This window comes from Oncorhynchus mykiss, chromosome 6 (assembly GCF_013265735.2).
Source record: "Oncorhynchus mykiss isolate Arlee chromosome 6, USDA_OmykA_1.1, whole genome shotgun sequence".
Taxonomy (NCBI): Eukaryota; Metazoa; Chordata; class Actinopteri; order Salmoniformes; family Salmonidae; genus Oncorhynchus; species Oncorhynchus mykiss.
Window position 1 is genome coordinate 75,203,027 of NC_048570.1, and position 23,157 is coordinate 75,226,183.

The 23,157-nt window shown below is 46.5% G+C and overlaps 1 protein-coding gene across 1 annotated transcript in view; it reads right to left on the minus strand.

Moving 5' to 3' along the window:
• Positions 1–1,397: 1,397 nt before the first annotated feature.
• The window catches only part of LOC110526966 (transcription initiation factor TFIID subunit 4), a 111,294-nt gene continuing 89,534 nt past the window's right edge, over positions 1,398–23,157 (minus strand). Inside the window, exon 14 of the mRNA XM_036980974.1 lies at positions 1,398–1,895. Within this exon, the coding sequence (XP_036836869.1) occupies positions 1,725–1,895 (171 nt within the window). The 3' untranslated portion in view covers positions 1,398–1,724. The remainder of the gene's footprint in view (positions 1,896–23,157) is intronic.

Genomic DNA, 23,157 nt, shown 5'->3' on the forward strand with positions numbered 1-23,157 from the left:
TCACAGAATAAGTTCTTCAGACAACCTAAAGTATTGTGGAAATGGGCACACACAATGAGACAGATGGCCAACATCTAAATTCTACTGGGACATCTAGAAAAAAAAAATCTCTCCATAAATTTGGGTACAGAGAGAGACTACTGTGCCTTGCCCAATGAGGGTGACTGGCCAGAATCCACCATATTGGTGGACTGTGGTAACTCTGACCATTGTTAGATTATTGACCTGTTGGATTGGATAAGACTATCTGCATTGTATTGAAATAAAGTTTATAAAGTGAAAGAATACAAAGAATACAATTTGCTTATTGACAGTTAAATGTTACCTTTCAGGTATTTTACATTTGTTCATGTTTTTTTAAGTGTACTGTATGTAAATGATAAAGTATTTTTGTCTGTAATGTCTTTTTCGTTTTATGTCGGACCCCAGGTAGACTAGCTGTCGTCATGGTGTCAGCTAATGGGGATCCCAAAAAAATAACATTCTAATCATAACAAATTTCAATGCACATGATTTTACAGAATATCTCAGTATTGAGTCATTAACATTACATGTGGTAAGAATATCATACATGCTGTTCAAAAGTATTCAAAATGACTATTTACATTTAAAGAGCTCAATTTCTGTTCTGCTGTAATCCATTTTCTGAAGATAAACTTTCCAAAAAGCTGCTCGGATAAGTTTCTGGTATAAAGAATCAGACCACTCTATGACTTGTTAGTTTTGTGTGACCATATTCACTGAACTTTCTTCAACAAATACATTCTAGAGAATATTGTAGACTGTATTAAGTTCAGAATAGAATTCTTTTAAAGAAAATCACTTTGAGATGGTTCATTGAGTATTTCGTCTGGGACATCAAATTTACAACTGACATGGAAAAAGTACTGGCTCAGGTCCTTAGACACAAAAACCCCATTTCTCCTTAAAAACCCAGTCCCAATAATACCCAAGGAGTTTGCATCACCATGGCCTTAAATTCAACACTCTAAATACATAAACACTGAGTGTACAAAACATTAAGGACACCTGCTCTTTCCATGACATAGACTGACCAGGAGAATGAAGGTGAAAGCTATGATCCCTTATTGATGTCACCTGTTAAATCCACTTGAATCAGTTTAGATGAAGGGGAGGAGACAGGTTAAAGAAGGATTTCTGAGACATGGATTGCATACGTGTGCCATTCAGAGGGTGAATGATCAAGACAAAATATTTAAGTGCCTTTGAATGGGGTATGGCAGTAGGTGCCAGACGCACCGTTTTGTGTCAAGAACTGCAACACTGCTGGGTTTTTCACGCTCAACAGTTTCCCGTGTGTATCAAGAATGGTCCACCACCCAAAGGACATCCAGCTAACTTGACAACTGTGGGAGGCATTGGAGTCAACATGGGCTAGCATCCCTGTCGAACACTTTCGACACCTTGTAGAGTCAATGCCCCTACGAACTGAGGCTGTTCTGGGGGCAAAAGGCAAAAGGGAAATATTAGGAAGGTGTTCTTAATGTTTGGTACTCAGTGTATTTATCATGAAGCTAAAACAGATAAAGACACATACAATATATTTTGGTGAGTTTTTTCTCTCGCCTTTATATCAAAAGGTACGTTAATATCAACATCACAACAGACACTGAGCTGAAACATCTGACCCGATTGAAGGCACATTGCAGGGGTAGAAGGAGATGGTAAGGAAGAGAGAGGAGGGTGCTGGGAGGGAGAGGGTGTTACTTGAGCAGAGCCCGGTAGAGCAGAAGTGAGTGGGCTGTCTCTCTCTCCTGCTCCATGTAGAAGATGAAGTCCCTGAGATTGACGCGGGTGATGCGTTGACGTTGCCGCTGTGATGACGTGGAGGGGGAGGAGGCGGCGCCCGGCGACCCCACCGAGCTGCCTGATACCTGGGGAGAGAGAGAGAGGACAGGGGGTGAGTCCTGGGATAACATATCCATTTCAACATAATGTACACCAACATCATGAACATCATGTGCTCCAAGGCTAGCGGCTGTAGGTGGCTGGTAAGAATTAAATAACCAATTCAAGTTAAAAATGTTTGAGTTGGCACTCAAACAGACAGAGAGACGAGACAGAGAGAAGAGACAGATAGAGGGGAAGGTAAAGTAAGTAAGGGACAACAGATCACTAACATCAATATCATCCAATCATGACAAGGCTTTCAATACTGTGAACGCCTTCACTCCTCTGTGTCTAAGTCACCCAACGTGTTGAAGTCTGTAGTTTACATTACACCTTAGCCAAATACATTTAAACTCAGTTTTTCACCATTTCTAACATTTAATTCTAGTAAAAATTCCGTGTCTTAGGTCAGTTAGGATCACCACTTTATTTTAAGAATGTGAAATGTCACAATAATAGTAGAGACAATTATTTGTTTCAGCACATTCCCAGTGGGTCAGAAGTTTCAATCCACTCAATTAGTATTTGGTAGCGTTGCCTTTAAATTGTTGAACTTGGGTCAAACACTTCAGGTAGCCTTCCACAAGCATCCCACAATAATTTGGGAGAATTTTGGCCCATTCCTCCTGACAGAGCTGGTGTAACTGAGTCAGGTTTGTAGGCCTCCTCGCTCACACACACCTTTTCAGTTCTGCCCACAAATGTTCTATAGGATGAGGTCAGGGCTTTGCGATGGCCACTCCAATACCTTGACTTTGTTGTCCTTAAGCCATTCTGCCACAACTTTGGAAGTATGTTTGGGGTCATTGTCCACTTGGAAGAACCATTTGCAACCAAGCTTTAACTTCCTGACTGATGTCTTGAGATGTTGCTTCTATTTTGTGAAGTGCACCAGTCCCTCCTGCAGCAAAACACCCCCACAACATGATGCTGCCACCCCCGTGCTTCACGGTTTGGATGGTGTTCTTCGGCTTGCAAACCTCCCCCTTTTTCCTCCAAACATAACAATGGTAATTATGGACAAACAGTTCAATTTTCGTTTCATATTTCCACAAAAAGTACAATCTTTGTCCCCATGTGCAGTTAGTTGCAAACCGTAGTCTGGCTTTTTATGGCGGTTTTGGAGCAGTGGCTTCTTCCTTGCTGAGCGGCCTTTCAGGTTATGTCGATATAGGACTTGTTTCACTGTGGATATAGATGCTTTTGTACCCGTTTCCTCCAGTATCTTCACAAGGTCATTTGCTGTTGTTCTGGGACTGATTTGCACTTTTCGCACCAAAGTACGTTCATCTCAAGCAGACAGAATGCGTCTCCTTCCTGAGCGGTATGACGGCTGCATGGTCCCATGGTGTTTTTACTTGCGTACTATTGTTTGTACAGATGAACGTGGTACCTTCAGGCGTTTGGAAATTGCTCCCAAGGATGAACCAGACTTGTGGAAGTCTACAATTGTTATTCTGAGGTCTTGGCTGATTTCTTTTGATTTTCCCAAGTTGTCAAGCAAAGAGGCACTGAGTTTGAAGTTAGCCCTTGACATTCATCCACAGATACACCTCCAATTGACTCAAATTATGTAAATTAGCCTATCAGAAGCTTCTAATGCCATGACATAATTTTCTGGAATTTTCCAAGCTGTTTAAAGGCACAGTCAACTTTGTGTATGTAAACTTCTGACACACTGGAATTGTGATACAGTGAATTATTTAACGCGGCGACCCTCGCCACCGACCTCGGACTGGGGAACCAAGTCACGTGTCCCAAATGGACAGGAGATTCAGGGAGCACCGGACGGGTGGGAGATTCCGGCAGCACCGGATGGGTGGGAGATTCCGGCAGCACCGGAGTGAAGGGCGATTCTGGCAGCGCCGGCGTGACAGGCGATTCTGGCAGCTCCTGGCTAACGGACGGCTCTGGCAGCTCCTGGCTGACTGACGGCTCTGGCAGCTCCTGGCTCACTGGTGGCTCTGTCAGCTCCTGGCTCACTGGCGGCTCTGGCAGCTTCTGGATGACTGGCGACTCTGGCAGCTCAGGACAGACGGGCGACTCTGGCAGCTCCTGGCTAACGGACGGCTCTGGCAGCTCTGGCTGACTGACGGCTCTGGCAGCTCCTGGCTGACTGACGGCTCTGGCAGCTCCTGGCTGACTGACGGCTCTGGCAGCTCCTGGCTGACTGACGGCTCTGGCAGCTCCTGGCTGACTGGCGGCTCTGGCAGCTCCTGGATGACTGGCGGCTCTGGCAGCTCCTGGATGACTGGCGGCTCTGGCGGCTCAGGACAGACGGGCGAATCTGGCGGCTCAGGACAGACGGGCGACTCTGGCGGCTCAGGACAGACGGGCGACTCTGGCGGCTCAGGACAGACGGGCGACTCTGGCGGCTCAGGACAGACGGGCGACTCTGGCGGCTCAGGACAGACGGGCGACTCTGGCGGCTCAGGACAGACGGGCGACTCTGGCGGCTCAGGACAGACGGGCGACTCTTGCGGCTCAGGACAGACGGGCGACTCTGGCGGCTCAGGACAGACGGCGACTCTGACGGCTCAGGACAGACGGGAGACTCTGGCAGCTCAGGACAGACGGGAGACTCTGGCAGCTCAGGACAGACGGGAGACTCTGGCAGATCAGGACAGACGGGAGACTCTGGCAGCTCAGGACAGACGGGAGACTCTGGCAGCGTAGGGCAGGGGGAAGACTCTGACAGCGCTGAGCAGGCGGGAGCACCTGTAGGAAGGAGACGGAGAGACAGCCTGGTGCGGTGGGCTGCCACCGGAGGGCTGGTGCGTGGAGGTGGCACCGGATAGACCGGACCGTGAAGGCGCACTGGAGCTCTTGAGCACCGAGCCTGCCCAACCTTACCTGGTTGAATGCTCCCCGTAGCCACGCCAGTGCGGCGACGTGGAATAGCCCACACTGGGCTTTGCTGGCGAACCGGGGACACCATGTGTAAGGCTGGTGCCATGTACCCTGGCCCGAGGAGACACCACTGGAGACCAGATGCACTGAGCCGGCTTTATGGCACCTGGCTCGATGCCCACTCTAGGCCGGCCGATACGAGGCGTGGCTATGTATCGCATAACACGGTGCCTGCCCGGTCCCTCTCTCCACGGTAAGCACGGGGAGTTGGCGCAGGTCTCCTACCTGACTTCGCCACACTCCCCGCGTGCCCCCCCCCAATCCAATACATTTTTGGGGCTGCCTCTCGGGCTTCCAGCCGCGCTGCCGTGCTGCCTCCTCATACCACCGCCTCTCGGCTTTCGCTGCCTCACTCTCAGCCTTGGGGCGGCGATATTCTCCAGCCTGTGCTCAGGGTCCTTTCCGTCCAGAATCTCCTCCCATGTGCAGGAGTCCTGAGATCGCTGCTGATGCCCGTTACCCCGCTGCCTGGTCCTTTGGTGGTGGGTGATTCTGTAACGTTCGTCTTCGTCCTCCCCTGACGAGGAGTAAGAAATGTCAGACCATTGCGCAGCGTGGTAATTGTTCATCCTATTAATAAACTGAACTGAACACTAAATACAATGTAACAAAAGAGAACAAACGAAACAGCTCCGTCAGGTGCAACACACACTAAACAGAAAATAATCACCTACAACTCAAAAGTGAAACCAGGCTACCTAAATATGGTTCTCAATCAGGGACAACGATAAACAGCTGCCTCTGATTGAGAACCATACCAGGCCAAACACAGAAATCCCAAATCATAGAAAAAGCAACATAGACAACCGACCCAACTCACGCCCTGACCATACTAAAACAAAGACATAATAAAAGAACTAAGGTCAGAACGTGACAACAGGTGTAGGACCTTACAGTGAAATGCTTACTTACAAGCCCTTACTTCAGTTTTAACAAAGTAAAACCCTCTTGTAGAGTAAGAGAACGAGATCAAAGCTGATTCACTAATAAAGTCCAGAACTTTAGGTGCATTGTAGTGTACAAAGAAATAATTTACAACATTACTTTGCACTTAAACTAGCAGGATGTGAAGATCATGAAAACAATCTTGATGTACTCAGACTGAGGGGGAAGACATTGTTCATATTTAATTGTCTTCATAGCTCTTTATATCGCCCTGGAAATGAACACATTTTATCTAGATAAACAAATCAGCTGACACAGATCTGAGCTGACTTTTCCATTCTGAAACTAACTCCTTGTTTGTATTCAATTCTATGCAAAGAACCGAAAAAATATAAAATATAGAATGAGTGTATACAGAACCCTGATATAAATCACAGACAACCGTTTACGTTTCCAAATGAAAAACATCAGGTAGCAAATCCACCAAAATGCCCACTCACCCACTGTAACCCAGTCAGAAAGAAATAAGACAGCCATTTCCGTTAGGAACTCCCCATAACACCCTCCCACAATTACATTGATTGCACCACTCTATAAACATACAGTTGTATAGACAGAGCCTAATTGCAAGCATATGAAAGGTATGGATTTACAGGACCCAAGACTACAGAGCAGTTGTACAAACTCACCCTATAGACGTTGTATACATGACAGTGGGGGAGTAAGGGTGGCCACAGCCTCTCTGTAGTCTCTAGGTTGCGTCCCAAATAGAACCTCATTCCCTATAGAGTGCACTAAAGTATCCATAGGGCTCTGGTCAAAAGTTATTCCCTATAGAGTGCACTAAAGTATCCATAGGGCTCTGGTCAAAAGTTATTCCCTATAGAGGGCACTATAGCACTCTGGTCAAAAGTTATTCCCTATAGAGTACACTATAGTGCTCATAGAGCTCAGGTCAAAAGTTGTTCCCTATAGAGTGCACTATAGTACTCATAGAGCTCTGGTCAAAAGTTATTCCCTATAGAGTGCACTATGGTACTCATAGAGCTCAGGTCAAAAGTTATTCCCTATAGAGTGCACTATAGTGCTCATAGAGCTCTGGTTAAAGGTTATTCCCCTATAGAGTGCACTATGGTACTCATAGAGCTCTGGTCAAAAGTTATTCCCTATAGAGTGCACTATGGTACTCATAGAGCTCTGGTCAAAAGTGATTCCCTATAGAGTGCACTATAGTGCTCATAGAGCTCTGGTTAAAGGTTATTCCCCTATAGAGTACACTATAGTGCTCATAGAGCTCTGGCCAAACGTTATTCCTTTTAGAGTGCACTATAGTGCTCATAGAGCTCTGGTCAAAAGTTATTCCCTATAGAGTACACTATAGTACTCATAGAGCTCTGGTCAAACGTTATTCCTTTTCGAGTGCACTATAGTGCTCTGGTCAAAAGTTATTCCCTATAGAGTGCACGATAGTACTCAGAGCTCTGGTCAAAAGTAGTGCTCTATATAGGGAATAGAGTTCCATTTGTCCCTCCCATTTGTCCCTCCACACATCTGTTCCTGTCAGTGATGTTGACAAGTCGGGAGGGCCAGTCGGGGTGGAGGTGCACACGGGACAGGCCTCCGTCTGTCTCCTCCGTCCCCAGGGTCCTCACTGGGAAGGAGCGCCCCTACCCTCACCCTGCCTGGCTCATCAGGCCAATCACGACTGACCACACGTGAAAGATGGGCCTGCCCGCTGCCATGCCAATTACTGCCACTCACCCCACCGCCCTGCGACACAGCAACACACTCCACCAATCAAAGCCATCCATCCACCTGGACAGACTGGGTGGGTGGCCGCCGGCGTGTGGCGTGGAGGGGTGAGGAGGAAGGTGGGGATGGGCAGTAGCCCTGGACATCACTACTAGCCCCCTAGCCTTGTGGTCTGGAGCTCCCAGAATGCATCACTCATCTCCTGTGGGTACCCAGTTCATGGCGAGCCTCAGCCTGGGTAAGTGATCCAAATACAGGGAGAAAGGTCAGTCTGCTGCCAGCGAGCCAAGCTGATTTCACTTAGCTAACGCAGCAGCGTCGCAGGCAGCCTCTTCCTCCTCCCCTCATCTTAATAAGCCTCTGCAACCTGCCAGCAACCCAAACACACGGTCTGTTGTTGTCTGTATCTATGGAGACCAATCCCTCTTACAAAAGCATGTTGACTCATGTTAAGGGGGAAAATAGGAAAATACACTCACAAACACAAAACAAAGCAGATGGCTAAGCGTCAGATATAAGGAGAGGCGAGAAGTCAAAACACCACGCTTTTCCCGTCAAACAGCAATTATATAGCAATGGTGTCTGACATTAAATGAACGGCAGAATGGCACGCTTCGTAAGGTCACCGTGGAGAGAGATAGAGAGAGAAAGAGAGGGAGACAGACAGAGAGAGTTCGTCTTTGCTGCTGAGAAAGATCCACGAGGCAAAAAGCAGCATCTGTCATTTTATCTGTGATGGGTGCTGCGAGGCATTATGTCACATGACATATCCATCCTGCAACACACACAGGGATACCTCGATACATCCTTTCAGACGTTCCAGTTGTTTGGTGCCCTGAGACACACAGACAGACAGAGCTGTGGAGAACCTGAGGAGAGGACAGGGGGCTGAGAGGAGAGGTGACTATAGACTGGATACTCTAGAGAAGGGCCCCTGTCCGTTAACACTGGCTACAGCCCTTACCTCCTCACCTCCATACTCTAACATGACAGTGTGCCAATTGGATAGACACACTGGCTGGGAGAGACCAGGGAGCGTGGGTGTGCATGTACATGCAGAAACACACAACGACACAACTGACACGATGTGCATAGTGTACACTCAGTATTATTATGGCGCCTACATATTTCAGCACACAAACTGATCAGGAAGACAGCAAGAGGATGCTTACCCTCATTTAGATATTTGTCCTCCATACACTGCTGTGTTACTCACTCATTACTATAGGATAGTATCTATACCATAAAGGGAAGATTTCTTTCTTCCACAGTAAGGAAATGGTGAGCTCAGGTCAGTCTACCTTCAATATTTTCTATCTTCCCTAATCTACTGTTCAACCTTGGGTGCAGAGAGGGCCAAGATTAGTCCCCACTTTGCTAAATTTACTTTTGATTAATAATGTATGTTTTCTCTCTCCTTCTCTCTCTCCTCTCCTCTCCTGGCTAATTGTCTGGTGGTGTTGAAGCTCCTAGGTGTCTTAGGAATTAGCATTTGGTCCTTTATTGTTTAGGGTCTTTCTGCTGATCAGCAGCTTTGAACTTGAGTGGCACCGGGCTTTGATGCTGGAGCCAATATTGGATTTGGCTCAGGTCACACCTTCGGGCTGAGGGTTAATGGCCCACTTTTCCTGGCATACACACAGCTCTACACAGCACAGAGGTTTGGATTGGTTGGCCCAGCAGAGCCAATACTGCTGGATCAGCACTATGTAGAGAGAAGAGGAGGCTGCAGACAGGGGCTGGGAAAAGAGGAGGCTGCAGACAGGGGGCTGGGAAAAGAGGAGGCTGCAGACAGGGGGCTGGGAAGAGAAGAGGCTGCAGACAGGGGGCTGGGAAGAGAGGAGGCTGCAGACAGGGGGCTGGGAAGAGAGGAGGCTGCAGACAGGGGGCTGGGAAGAGAGGAGGCTGCAGACAGGGGGCTGGGAAGAGAGGAGGCTGCAGACAGGGGGCTGGGAAGAGAGGAGGCTGCAGACAGGGGGCTGGGAGGAGAGGAGGCAGCAGACAGGGGGTGGGAAGAGAGGAGGCTGCAGACAGGGGGCTGGGAGGAGAGGAGGCTGCAGACAGGGGGCTGGGAAGAGAGGAGGCTGCAGACAGGGGGCTGGGAGGAGAGGAGGCTGCAGACAGGGGGCTGGGAGGAGAGGAGGCTGCAGACAGGGGGTGGGAAAAGAGGAGGCTGCAGACAGGGGGCTGGGAGGAGAGGAGGCTGCAGACAGGGGGCTGGGAAGAGAGGAGGCTGCAGACAAGGGGTGGGAAGAGAGGAGGCTGCAGACAGGGGGTGGGAAGAGAGGAGGCTGCAGACAGGGGGTGGGAAGAGAGGAGGCTGCAGACAGGGGGTGGGAAAAGAGGAGGCTGCAGACAGGGGGCTGGGAAGAGAGGAGGCTGCAGACAGGGGGTGGGAAAAGAGGAGGCTGCAGACAGGGGGTAGGAAGAGAGGAGCCTGCAGACAGGGGGTGGGAAAAGAGGAGGCTGCAGACAGGGGGCTGGGAAAAGAGGAGGCTGCAGACAGGGGGTGGGAAAAGAGGAGGCTGCAGACAGGGGGTAGGAAGAGAGGAGCCTGCAGACAGGGGGCTGGGAGGAGAGGAGACTGCAGACAGGGGGCTGGGAGGAGAGGAGGCTGCAGACAGGGGGCTGGGAGGAGAGGAGGCTGCAGACAGGGGGTGGGAAGACAGGAGGCTGCAGACAGGGGGTGGGAAGAGAGGAGGCTGCAGACAGGGGCTGGGAAGAGAGGTGGCTGCAGACAGGGGGTGGGACGAGAGGAGGCTGCAGACAGAGGTCTGGGAGGAGAGGAGGATGCAGACACGCGTACACACACAGACAGACAAAAGTGCATATGCACACAGCAGTCTGCACAATTTCTCCAACATGGGAAAGTCATCTAATGTGTGTGTTTCACATTCTGGGAAAAAATCTGTAAGGTCAAGAAATAGCTTGGCTATGTGGGCTGTATGTACATATTAACCTACAACTTACATGTTAAACCCTCCCTTTCCACATGTTTATAAAGCCTGAAACTCACGGCAAAAAAATGGAATCTCTGACTTACAAACAGACTTACAACGAAACCTCTTTATTGACAAGCTAAACCAGGAGTTCTTGTGACAAGGCACAACCAGACATTAACAGTACAACAGTCATGACTGTGGCAGACCGGCTGTGCAACTGGGAACATGTAATGGGGGACCAGTGGTCAGACGCTGGTGAAAGGGTTAGTGAGTGTGTTAGTCCCTCTTAGTCAAAGAGCCCGACCCGCCGCCCTGCTCTGTGAAGTTAGGAAAGGCCCTCCCATCACCACCGTACCGACTGACTGACTGTGTGCCAGGAACACAAAGCTTTCCCACATGTTCACCTCCACGCTGCATTTCATCCAGGGAACGCTCCGCTCCTCCTCTCTTCCCTCCCTCCCTCAGTTCTGTTTATAGTGTGTAGCCCAGCCGTGGGAGTGCAGTCCCTCTCTCTCCACGCTCGGTCTGCACTCTCCGTCTGCCCAACTGCCTCTCCCTCTCTCCTACGGCAGCCATTAATCAGCAACAGAGCCCCTCTCTCTCTTTCTCTCCCTCTCTTACTCCCTCCCCCTCCATTTCCTTCTCCCTCTCTCTCCCTCTTTTCTCTGTGCCCATTACTCTCTCTCCCTCTGTCCCTCTTTCTTTCGCTCTCTCTCTTTCTTTCTCTCCCTCTCCCCAATACGCCCACAGACATGCAGGATGAGGCCATTTTGAAAGAGTTAACAGATGTCGGCTGATTTGCCCCAGGCCTTTTGACATCGCCCAAGTGATGTATTTGATGTGGAGTTTATTCAGCTCTAATAAACGTATAAAGAATTAGAATAATAATTTACAGATGTACCATACACCAGATTATATGCCGGAGCCACTCTTTGAACCACGAAGAGAAGGCAAGCCAAGATTAACAGAACCAGGGGAGGGGATGAAAAGGCTTTGGTTCAGTCTGCTGGTAATCAGGGGGTCAGGATGGGAGAGAGGACAGAGGAAGACTGGACTAATACTGCAGGTTTATGTTCAGACTCGTACACAGATTGCCCTTTATCTGATCTTGTGGAGGGTCAGGGCTCAGAGAGGTCCTACTCTGTAGGAAACCATACACCAGAAAGGAAAGCACTATTACAATGATCATGAAACAGAGACAGAGAGACAGAGACAGAGAGAGAGAGAGAGAGAGAGAGAGAGAGAGAGAGAGAGAGAGAGAGAGAGAGAGAGAGAGGGAATGCTCAACCATGTAAGGTAAATATAGTCATTTTAATCTAAAAAGGGTCTCATATTTTCCCTTTGTCCTTGAAAAGATTACAAAAAAGGAAAAACTGAACAAATACGAGAGAAAAATAGTCAGGTCTGGCATTCTGATCATGATAAAAATATGTAGGAATTACTTTCAAAACAAACAACTTCCATTTGGTTCTCCACTAAAGAACAACAAATATACCAAAGACATGCCAGTTGCAGAGCATCTTAATACCCACATAAAACATAAAAACTGCTACCCAGCTCCATGGCAATAATGCATAGCAACCGTGCAGAATTTCAGTCAAGGAGAAAGAGGCAAAAAAACACCTTATTACTTCTAACTCCTGCAAGCCATTTTGGTCTCCAAAGGTTTCAGAGCGCCGCAGGCCATGTGTCTGCAGTGTTTCGGGAAATGACTTGCCTTCGCACGAACACTGCTATGTTCTGCAGCACTGCTGCCCCCAGCATCCCCGCTCAATTTCTGTTTAACCCTTTCCTGGCTTTCCTCACACTGACTCACAGCAACAGACCAGCGCTGTAGTCTACACCCAGCTACAGCTCTATAGCCTAGCTGTCACACTGTTCAGCCTCACACACAACACAAACCAACGCAAATCAGAACAGCTTTTTCACGAGCTAACACATTAACTCACCATCTAGTTTGGCTACTTAAGCATGTGATGGCTTAAAATAAACATGGAGGATGAGAAGGCAGAAGGTTATAGGGGCAGATAGAGGGAAAGGGAAAAAGAGCCTTAAAACAAACATGGAGGATGAGAAGGCAGAAGGTTATAGGGGCAGATAGAGGGAAAGGGAAAAAGAGCCTTAAAACAAACATGGAGGATGAGAAGGCAGAAGGTTATAGGCGCAGATAGAGGGAAAGGGAAAAAGAGCCTTAAAACAAACATGGAGGATGAGAAGGCAGAAGGTTATAGGGGCAGATAGAGGGAAAGGGAAAAAGAGCCTTAAAACAAATCCCTAACAGTTGATTTACGGTGTGAGTACAACAACACAGTTCGTGGTACACTTGAGTGTGTACCAACCATGGATTAAATCTGCAAACTCGTTGACACAACACATAATTAAAACATCTTGCTTTAGGTTAGGAATTTTCTAATTAGTAGTGTACTGACAAAGCTGCAATTCCATCGCCTTGAGTTTCAAAGTCCACAGGTTACTGCTAAGATGAAAGCTGAAGCAGTATTCTGGAGGGCTGCTCATACAACTCCTCAGAAGACAGTCACAGGGTCACCAAGCTAAACAGTGTGCAGCACCCGGAACCTTCCTTCCAAACAAAGAACTTCAAACTTCCGTGCCTGGAAACAGATTCTGGGGTGTTTTTTATTTTCCAACCTCAGAGAAACAAAAGATTTTGTTGAGGAGCGAGTCGGAGATGGCAGAAACTACATATTTTTTAATATGTTTAATTGCAACACTCTTAGCTGGACTATCTGACTATCTTACCAAATTAAGAGACTGCAATATATTAAGTAGGTTATATTCCCGATGTTAAAGTTGGTAATAACATTGTGGGGTTGATGGTCTATTGTTTGCCAGTGGTACAACAACAGAGCTGTTATTACCTAAATCAAATCGATTAGACCCAACATGAAATGTCTTTGTCTTGTAACATTAAAAAACATGGACATTTAAACAATAAGACTATTAGACTGTTGAACATGGAAGCACCATCCTAGCAACCCATTCTGAAGTTCTATCTCGAGCAGTACAACATACTACTAATAGGACAATACTGTACTCTACATGCTTGATAACCTGGGCAATTTATCAGGGCAAGTATCTTCAGAACTGCTGTTCAGTAAGTATCAGTTGTGCCAAACTTTTTCTGCATTAAATATTCAGAGCGTTTCATATATAAAATGAACCCAATTAGAGTTAAAATGGGGAAAGTGTAATGAGTCTCAAGTCAGAATGCTTGTCTTCAGAAGTACTCTGCTAATGAGCCCTTGTTGGTTTTTACACACTTTAAATGGTGTGGCAGTGTCATTTCTTGCGGTTTTAAATGTTTAATTCAAGTTGAATGAGTGGGTGGTGACTGAGTTAATAACCAAGGCACTGGTCGGGGTGTTTTTCAACTGATGGTTAGCTACTTTTAAAGGCCCAGTGTAGTGAAAATGCAGTTGTTCCTGTATTTTATATTATATTGTACAACAGCTGATGAAACTAACACTGTGAAAGAGTGAAAAAAAGTGATCATTGTTATTTCCTGATAGTTGCTGGTTGAAAATATAATCTACACAGAGCGGGAGTTCCGGCTTGCCTGATGACATCACCATGCTGTAAATTGATTAATAGACCAATAAGAAAGACAGTTCCAAACCTCTTTGCCAATAACAGCTAGTTTTAAGTGTTCCCCTCCCCACTCAGACCACTCCCAGACGGTCCTAGCAAAATTCTTGTTTGTGGCTAAAAAGCTATTTATTTTGTTTCAATTTTAAGGTAAACAATAACAGTGTGGTAGCTCATTGTTACCCAGACATGTTTTGATATTGATATAAAAACAGCTGCATTGGGCCTTTAAGAAAGATGCCAATGAGGGCTGTGGTACAACTCTTTGTTGAAGTGACTCACTCCTAAACTTGGACAGGGAGGGACAGGAACCAGCAAACAGAAATAAAGAAGCTACTCAGGAAAGAGTAAAGGATGACCAGATACTGAACACATTACTGAACACATCCCAGACAGAAATGGCCTAATTGGGGAGAACAAAGTAGGCTAGCGTAATGGTAGCCAACATTAGAGAACTATAGAGCATCGTACTGTGGTACTAATAGATCCTGACTTCACAGGGTAATGGGAGGCAAACTATAGGCACACAAGTAGATCCCAGAGCACCACACTCTACCCATCTACCCAGAACTGTCAGTGTTTTCCCATAAAACCACATACGAGAAGCGACACTTTTCACTTCCAAGGAACATGTAATGTAACCCAGTGCACCAAGGGACTGCTTATGCAGATCACTGAGATATTAGAGAGGAGTTTTCCAGTGGAGGTTCAGACTCTAAACAGGTCCTTGATCTCAAATAAATGGGTCCTTTTTTGCAAACTATCGCCTTAGCCGTCGTACGCTCTGTCCCTGTACTGCTCCTGTCACCAATCCCCACCTGATGTAAAGCGTGTATAAAGCGTGTAGCTACAGTGTGTCATTAAAGGCAGGGGGAGTAGGTTACGTCTGAAGAGCAGCTCTGATTAACATCCTGGGTCTGCAGGGGACAGACAGAGATGATCTTCATGTTTTATATAGATGCCCCAGAAAGAACCAACTGAAACTTGACGAGTTTAATTCTAAAGAGCAACTCCATGTGCATGTTTGACCTACCTACCCAAGGCTGGGTGTCATATTGAAAGGGGTTGTCAAACCTGGGACATTTACAGCACATTTTACATCTAATTTAAAAATCGTTATTTTCTTGACATGGTGCTCAGCTTTGTGGGACTAGGTGGAAAAAAGTCAACAGTACTAGAGAGTATGAGAAGCATACTGTAGGTGATTAGGGGATGAGTCTAGGCTCCATTCGGCCCAATTAGGAGAGACACCCACAGGGTCAAAGGTTAAGAAGAGATGTGCAGCTCCCTGTTTGTCTTCAGTTATTGGGACTCCCCCAAGCCTTCTTCACGTCCTCAGGAACCTTAATTTCTCTCAACAGATTTCTCCTGCAGAGGCCCTAAAGGCTTCCTCAGTATACCTGCACAGCATTTTGGCAACCTGTTCTACAGTAACAGCATTTTGTCTTCTCAGGCAGCTAATCTAACTGTGTGTATGTATAAAACCTTATCTACATATTGACTCGGTATTAAACCCACACCCTTCTCTGCTATAATAATTACATATCATGTAAAAGGAAGTGCTTCATTCTTCCTGCACCAGGGGCGGACAGCTGCGGGAGTGCCCACCGGCGCCCGCCCTGCCGACTAACACCTCCAGTGTTGCCTGATATTCAAACACACCCAAAGCCATTGTGTTCCCAGTCAATGGTAGACTTCCTATTAAACTGCTACTGCAGAGCATCCAAATCACCGTGAGCACAGCGCCATGCAATGTGCCTGGTTTACACTGTAGTAGTGTCCTCTGTCAGACAGCAGAGTGGATGTAATGTGCCTGGTTTACACCGTAGCAGTGTCCTCTGTCAGACAGCAGAGTGGATGTAATGTGCCTGGTTTATACTGTAGTAGTGTCCTCTGTCAGACAGCAGAGTGGATGTAATGTGCCTGGTTTACACTGTAGTAGTGTCCTCTGTCAGACAGCAGAGTGGATGCAATGTGCCTGGTTTACACTGTAGTAGTGTCCTCTGTCAGACAGCAGAGTGGATGTAATGTGCCTGGTTTACACCGTAGTAGTGTCCTCTATCAGACAGCAGAGTGGATGTAATGTGCCTGGTTTACACTGTAGTAGTGTCCTCTGTCAGACAGCAGAGTGGATGCAATGTGCCTGGTTTACACTGTAGTAGTGTCCTCTGTCAGACAGCAGAGTGGATGTAATGTGCCTGGTTTACACCGTAGTAGTGTCCTCTATCAGACAGCAGAGTGGATGTAATGTGCCTGGTTTATACCGTAGTAGTGTCCTCTATCAGACAGCAGAGTGGATGTAATGTGCCTGGTTTACACTGTAGTAGTGTCCTCTGTCAGACAGCAGAGTGGATGCAATGTGCCTGGTTTACACTGTAGTAGTGTCCTCTGTCAGACAGCAGAGTGGATGTAATGTGCCTGGTTTACACCGTAGTAGTGTCCTCTGTCAGACAGCAGAGTGGATGTAATGTGCCTGGTTTATACCGTAGTAGTGTCCTCTGTCAGACAGCAGAGTGGATGTAATGTGCCTGGTTTACACCGTAGTAGTGTCCTCTATCAGACAGCAGAGTGGATGTAATGTGCCTGGTTTATACCGTAGTAGTGTCCTCTATCAGACAGCAGAGTGGATGTAATGTGCCTGGTTTACACCGTAGTAGTGTCCTCTGTCAGACAGCAGAGTGGATGTAATGTGCCTGGTTTATACCGTAGTAGTGTCCTCTGTCAGACAGCAGAGTGGATGTAATGTGCCTGGTTTACACCGTAGTAGTGTCCTCTGTCAGACAGCAGAGTGGATGTAATGTGCCTGGTTTATACCGTAGTAGTGTCCTCTGTCAGACAGCAGAGTGGATGTAATGTGCCTGGTTTACACCGTAGTAGTGTCCTCTGTCAGACAGCAGAGTGGATGTAATGTGCCTGGTTTACACTGTAGTAGTGTCCTCTGTCAGACAGCAGAGTGGATGTAATGTGCCTGGTTTATACCGTAGTAGTGTCCTCTGTCAGACAGCAGAGTGGATGTAATGTGCCTGGTTTACACTGTAGTAGTGTCCTCTGTCAGACAGCAGAGTGGATGTAATGTGCCTGGTTTACACCGTAGTAGTGTCCTCTGTCAGACAGCAGAGTGGATGTAATGTGCCTGGTTTACACCGTAGTAGTGTCCTCTGTCAGACAGCAGAGTGGATGTAATGTGCCTGGTTTACACCGTAGTAGTGTCCTCTGTCAGACAGCAGAGTGGATGTAATGTGCCTGGTTTACACTGTAGTAGTGTCCTCTGTCAGACAGCAGAGTGGATGTAATGTGCGTGGTTTACACCGTAGTAGTGTCCTCTGTCAGACAGCAGAGTGGATGTAATGTGCCTGGTTTATACCGTAGTAGTGTCCTCTGTCAGACAGCAGAGTGGATGTAATGTGCCTGGTTTACACCGTAGTAGTGTCCTCTGTCAGACAGCAGAGTGGATGTAATGTGCCTGGTTTACACTGTAGTAGTGTCCTCTGTCAGACAGCAGAGTGGATGTAATGTGCCTGGTTTACACCGTAGTAGTGTCCTCTGTCAGACAGCAGAGTGGATGTAATGTGCCTGGTTTACACCGTAGTAGTGTCCTCTGTCAGACAGCAGAGTGGATGTAATGTGCCTGGTTTACACCGTAGTAGTGTCCTCTGTCAGACAGCAGAGTGGATGTAATGTGCCTGGTTTATACCGTAGTAGTGTCCTCTGTCAGACAGCAGAGTGGATGTAATGTGCCTGGTTTACACCGTAGTAGTGTCCTCTGTCAGACAGCAGAGTGGATGTAATGTGCCTGGTTTACACCGTAGTAGTGTCCTCTATCAGACAGCAGAGTGGATGTAATGTGCCTGGTTTATACCGTAGTAGTGTCCTCTGTCAGACAGCAGAGTGGATGTAATGTGCCTGGTTTATACCGTAGTAGTGTCCTCTGTCAGACAGCAGAGTGGATGTAATGGACAGGTAATAAAGCCAGCAGGGGCCTGTTTAATGCTTGTCAACGGGTCAGCCCCTCAACCGGGGACCACACACACACACGCGCACGCGCACGCACACGCACACGCACACACACACACACACACACACACACACACACACACACACACACACACACACACACACACACACACACACACACACACACACAGTGCATACAGTAATCCAGTCTGACCCAGGAGGTATGTTTACTTCCCCTGGCTCCCTCTCCTTCATTGTGGGTTTATATAAACACTGACAAAGACCCACCAAGCCTTGCAGCAAGACCACATCTATCGCTCTCAACTGACATGTAATCAGCCACACTGACGCAATCTGGGCAGACCAAATCCGGTTCTTCACACTCACAACTCAAACTCCCAAAGTTCTATCAGTCGAGAGAGTGTTCATTAGTCCAACAAATACATAATTGATGCAATCTAAAAAATACATGTGATAATGAATCAAAATGGGAATGAGACACAAAAGCCACAGAGCGAAGTTCTCTCGGCGATGACAATTCTTTGTTTCGTGTTAACAGTAAATTAACTTGTAAGAACTGGTCAGGAGAGCCTTGGGTTAGTTAGTTACATGTTGGCCAGCTGATCTCACTCCAACCATTTCCAACCACAACAAAGCTCTGTTGTACCGTACTTCTCCTCAGAGAACAAAGACTTAACGCTCCCCCTGGCTTGTTAATGCTTCACTCACAAATAGGAGCAATCTGTCTGTTTATTTGAATTCTTTGCTCTCAGTTCTAGAACGGCAATTAGGCTATTCAACCAGATAAAAAAAAGGCATCATCCAATAGAAATGTCGTTTTCAGTAACGTATGTGGTGGCCCTCTTAAGGAAGTGTGCTAAATTGATCCAACCCACCTGACTGACTATGAAAACCTTTGTAATGTGATATACTTGACGAATAACAACTTAACCTATGGGGTTCTACAACAAATTATTACCTTTGAGAAAAACAAACAATTGTCGAGCACCTCTCCAAAATCACAAGTATTTTATTCTCCCTCTCTTTCTCTTCATTGAGAGGTAGATGATGATACCGTCTAGGGTGATGATGTCTGAATTCTGCTGAGATTATTTGTCAAAAACGCCTGAATTTCACAGTTAATTGGGCTTGTTAATTAGCACAGGATGTCTAATTCCCATTGCAGTCAGTGTGCTAAATGGTAGAGCTTTATCAAGCAGATGCCTTTCCTTAACACCCAAGATAAAGACAAGCACCCAGGCCCTGTACAACAAGCCTGGCTAGGCTATACTACACTGTACATTACAGCACCCAGGCCCTGTACAACAAGCCTGGCTAGGCTATACTACACTGTACATTACAGCACCCAGACCCTGTACAACAAGCCTGGCTAGGCTATACTACACTGTACATTACAGCACCCAGGCCCTGTACAACAAGCCTGGCTAGGCTATACTACACTGTACATTACAGCACCCAGACCCTGTACAACAAGCCTGGCTAGGCTATACTACACTGTACATTACAGCACCCAGACCCTGTACAACAAGCCTGGCTAGGCTATACTACACTGTACATTACAGCACCAAGACCCTGTACAACAAGCCTGGCTAGGTTATACTACACTGTACATTACAGCACCCAGACCCTGTACAACAAGCCTGGCTAGGCTATACTACACTGTACATTACAGCACCCAGACCCTGTACAACAAGCCTGGCTAGGCTATACTACACTGTACATTACAGCACCCAGACCCTGTACAACAAGCCTGGCTAGGCTATACTACACTGTACATTACAGCACCCAGACCCTATACAACAAGCCTGGCTAGGCTGTACTACACTGTACATTACAGCACCCAGGCCCTGTACAACAAGCCTGGCTAGACTATACTACACTGTACATTACAGCACCCAGACCCTGTACAACAAGCCTGGCTAGGCTATACTACACTGTACATTACAGCACCCAGACCCTGTACAACAAGCCTGGCTAGGCTATACTACACTGTACATTACGGCACCCAGGCCCTGTACAACAAGCCTGGCTAGGCTATACTACACTGTACATTACAGCACCCAGACCCTATACAACAAGCCTGGCTAGGCTGTACTACACTGTACATTACAGCACCCAGACCCTGTACAACAAGCCTGGCTAGGCTATACTACACTGTACATTACAGCACCCAGACCCTGTACAACAAGCCTGGCTAGGCTATACTACACTGTACATTACAGCACCCAGACCCTATACAACAAGCCTGGCTAGGCTGTACTACACTGTACATTACAGCACCCAGGCCCTGTACAACAAGCCTGGCTAGACTATACTACACTGTACATTACAGCACCCAGACCCTGTACAACAAGCCTGGCTAGGCTATACTACACTGTACATTACAGCACCCAGACCCTGTACAACAAGCCTGGCTAGGCTATACTACACTGTACATTACGGCACCCAGGCCCTGTACAACAAGCCTGGCTAGGCTATACTACACTGTACATTACAGCACCCAGGCCCTGTACAACAAGCCTGGCTAGGCTATACTACACTGTACATTATGGCACCCAGACCCTATACAACAAGCCTGGCTAGACTATACTACACTGTACATTACAGCACCAAGACCCTGTACAACAAGCCTGGCTAGGCTATACTACACTGTACATGACAGCACCCAGACCCTGTACAACAAGCCTGGCTAGGCTATACTACACTGTACATTACAGCACCCAGACCCTGTACAACAAGCCTGGCTAGGCTATACTACACTGTACATTATGGCACCCAGACCCTATACAACAAGCCTGGCTAGGCTATACTACACTGTACATTATGGCACCCAGACCCTATACAACAAGCCTGGCTAGGCTATACTACACTGTACATTACGGAACTCAATGATCAATTCTACATCTTAATTAGGCAAACGACAAACAAGTGCAGGGCTTAATGAACCGTGTACCTCATCAAACAGCTGGGTGAATATATTTATTGAGATCAACGTTACATTTAATGATTTGGGCAATTAACTGTGGACCCCTTCTCTAATCTCAGAGGACACTGAGGGGACGGGGAGGGAGGCACCGGGGCCACTGCCCTAAATGAAAAGCAGCTGACAAATAATTGTCGTCCCCAGAGTTCTGGAACATAAGAGACTGAACGGACTTTGTGTTTAGAAATAAATATATCATACACGCACGTCTCAATCCCCGGTGTGGTGAAATGAAAGTCATTTGCATGGCTTGATGGAACTGCGGGGGAATTCTAGTGTGAAGTCTTCAGACTGTTCTGTTGATTTGGCTTTGTTTAATGTCCAGGAATATCTAGGAACAAATACAAATAAAAAAGAAGGAAGAAACAACACTGGAACCTACCAAGGACCTCCAGTCCTGAGGTATTATTATTAGTGCAGTCTGTTTTACTACCATCCATTCTATTTAAATTGATCAAATGGGAGAGCAGTGGAAAAGCGCAAGAAGAAAAAATTAAGCTGGAGCCCAAAAGTGTGACTTGGATTTAATATTTTATAATTGCCAAGGGACATTCCAAGATCAATGAATTTTTTGCCCGGGACGCACATCAGAAAGAGATGTACTTCAGTATTTTTAGGGAACATTGGTCTATTTAATTCCAGTGTCTGATGCATGTGAAATATGCCTTTCATGGCCTCCTTCTGTTCCCCCAGGCGGTGCTGCGGGCAGACATTACCACTTTTAATGGGCCGCCATGAGAAGAGGCAAGTCAGCCAATAACCCATCCTCACTAACGGAGCCACTCGCTGCCTTGTTTATTCTCCTGCACCATTTTCTATTTTCTAGAGGGCTAATTTTAGCCACACTGTTTTTATCATAAAAAATAACATATGAGAGGAATAAATTGCATCACAACAAATGTATAGAAATGTACAAAACGTAACCATTTAAAAGGTTCTTTATAGTTTGTTAAAGGGCATATCAGCAATTTGAATGAAGCATGGATTGATATGAGATCAAGGAATGGTGGCTGGCTCTATATTAGAGGGGTGATGCAGAGTAATTGCCAGAACAAGGCAAGTTCTCTCACAGTGGAAGGCTAGAGAGAGAAAGGGGGGTGGATGGGGTCTACTGTACACTAGGGTCTGTAGTACTGAGAGGGGGCTGAAAGGATTGTTTATGATTGAAGTATGTTTATGTTTGAGATGTGAAGCAAGGTATGGAAAAAATACACCCAAGTCTACTCCCACAACAAATGATTCCAATAGAGAGGGAATTATCTACATACCACACCAGCAACAATCTATTTACTCATTGGTTCTTCTTTGAGTTCTTCTGCATTGCAAACAGTAACATTTATCATGAATTTGATAGTGGAGAACCAGCTGACAGATTTTTCAGTAATATTTCCACATGCATGCTGTCCTACTATGTGCCAGACAGGTGCTTTGACTAGCCTGGCATCTCAATGCATAAATTCAATTAGAGTCTTCCTGAAGCGCCTCCATCTGCAAACAATATGGTGCCCTTCTTTTTAATCAAACCTTCCCCGGCAAGCGACCAAAGGCCCTTCAAATTAAAAGTAATATCCAGGAATGCTCTTTCTAACTCATGCTGCGGACACGAGGCACTGAGACCAACCAAAACGAAAGAAAAATTAAAAATCCTAATAAGCAAACTAAGCCTGTCTGTATGTGGAATGTTAATTCTGAAAAAAGCATCTACTTGTGTCTCTAGTCTGCTTAGAGAAAGAGCACATGTAAGTAATACTGCACTATAAGTACACGATATAACGATGGAACATTCATTATACTGTCTTATCTAGAAAGTTGAGGCCAGATGTGCTATTTTTCTTCAGTTAGTACAGTATACATTAACCTCCACAAGGAAACATACTAAATCAGATCCTGATGTGGAAAACTTGAATCTCTATGTTTATGTTGGCATTCCTGCCATCTAGTTATTCTGCCTACTGCTACACATTTTAACAAAAAAATGTTCCCTCTGCCCCATGCCAGCATTTAATGAAAGATCATTTGCAGCATTTCCACTTGTTTCTTTCCCCAAGGCTCCAACCTTTAGAGCTGACAATGTAGCTGACAAAAGTAATCCAGTCAAAAGAAAAACTAACTTTAATAAATAGTAACAAGAAATCCAACCACTTTCCCGGTGATGTCACAATGCTACGCTGCACAAACCAATCACGGCTAATT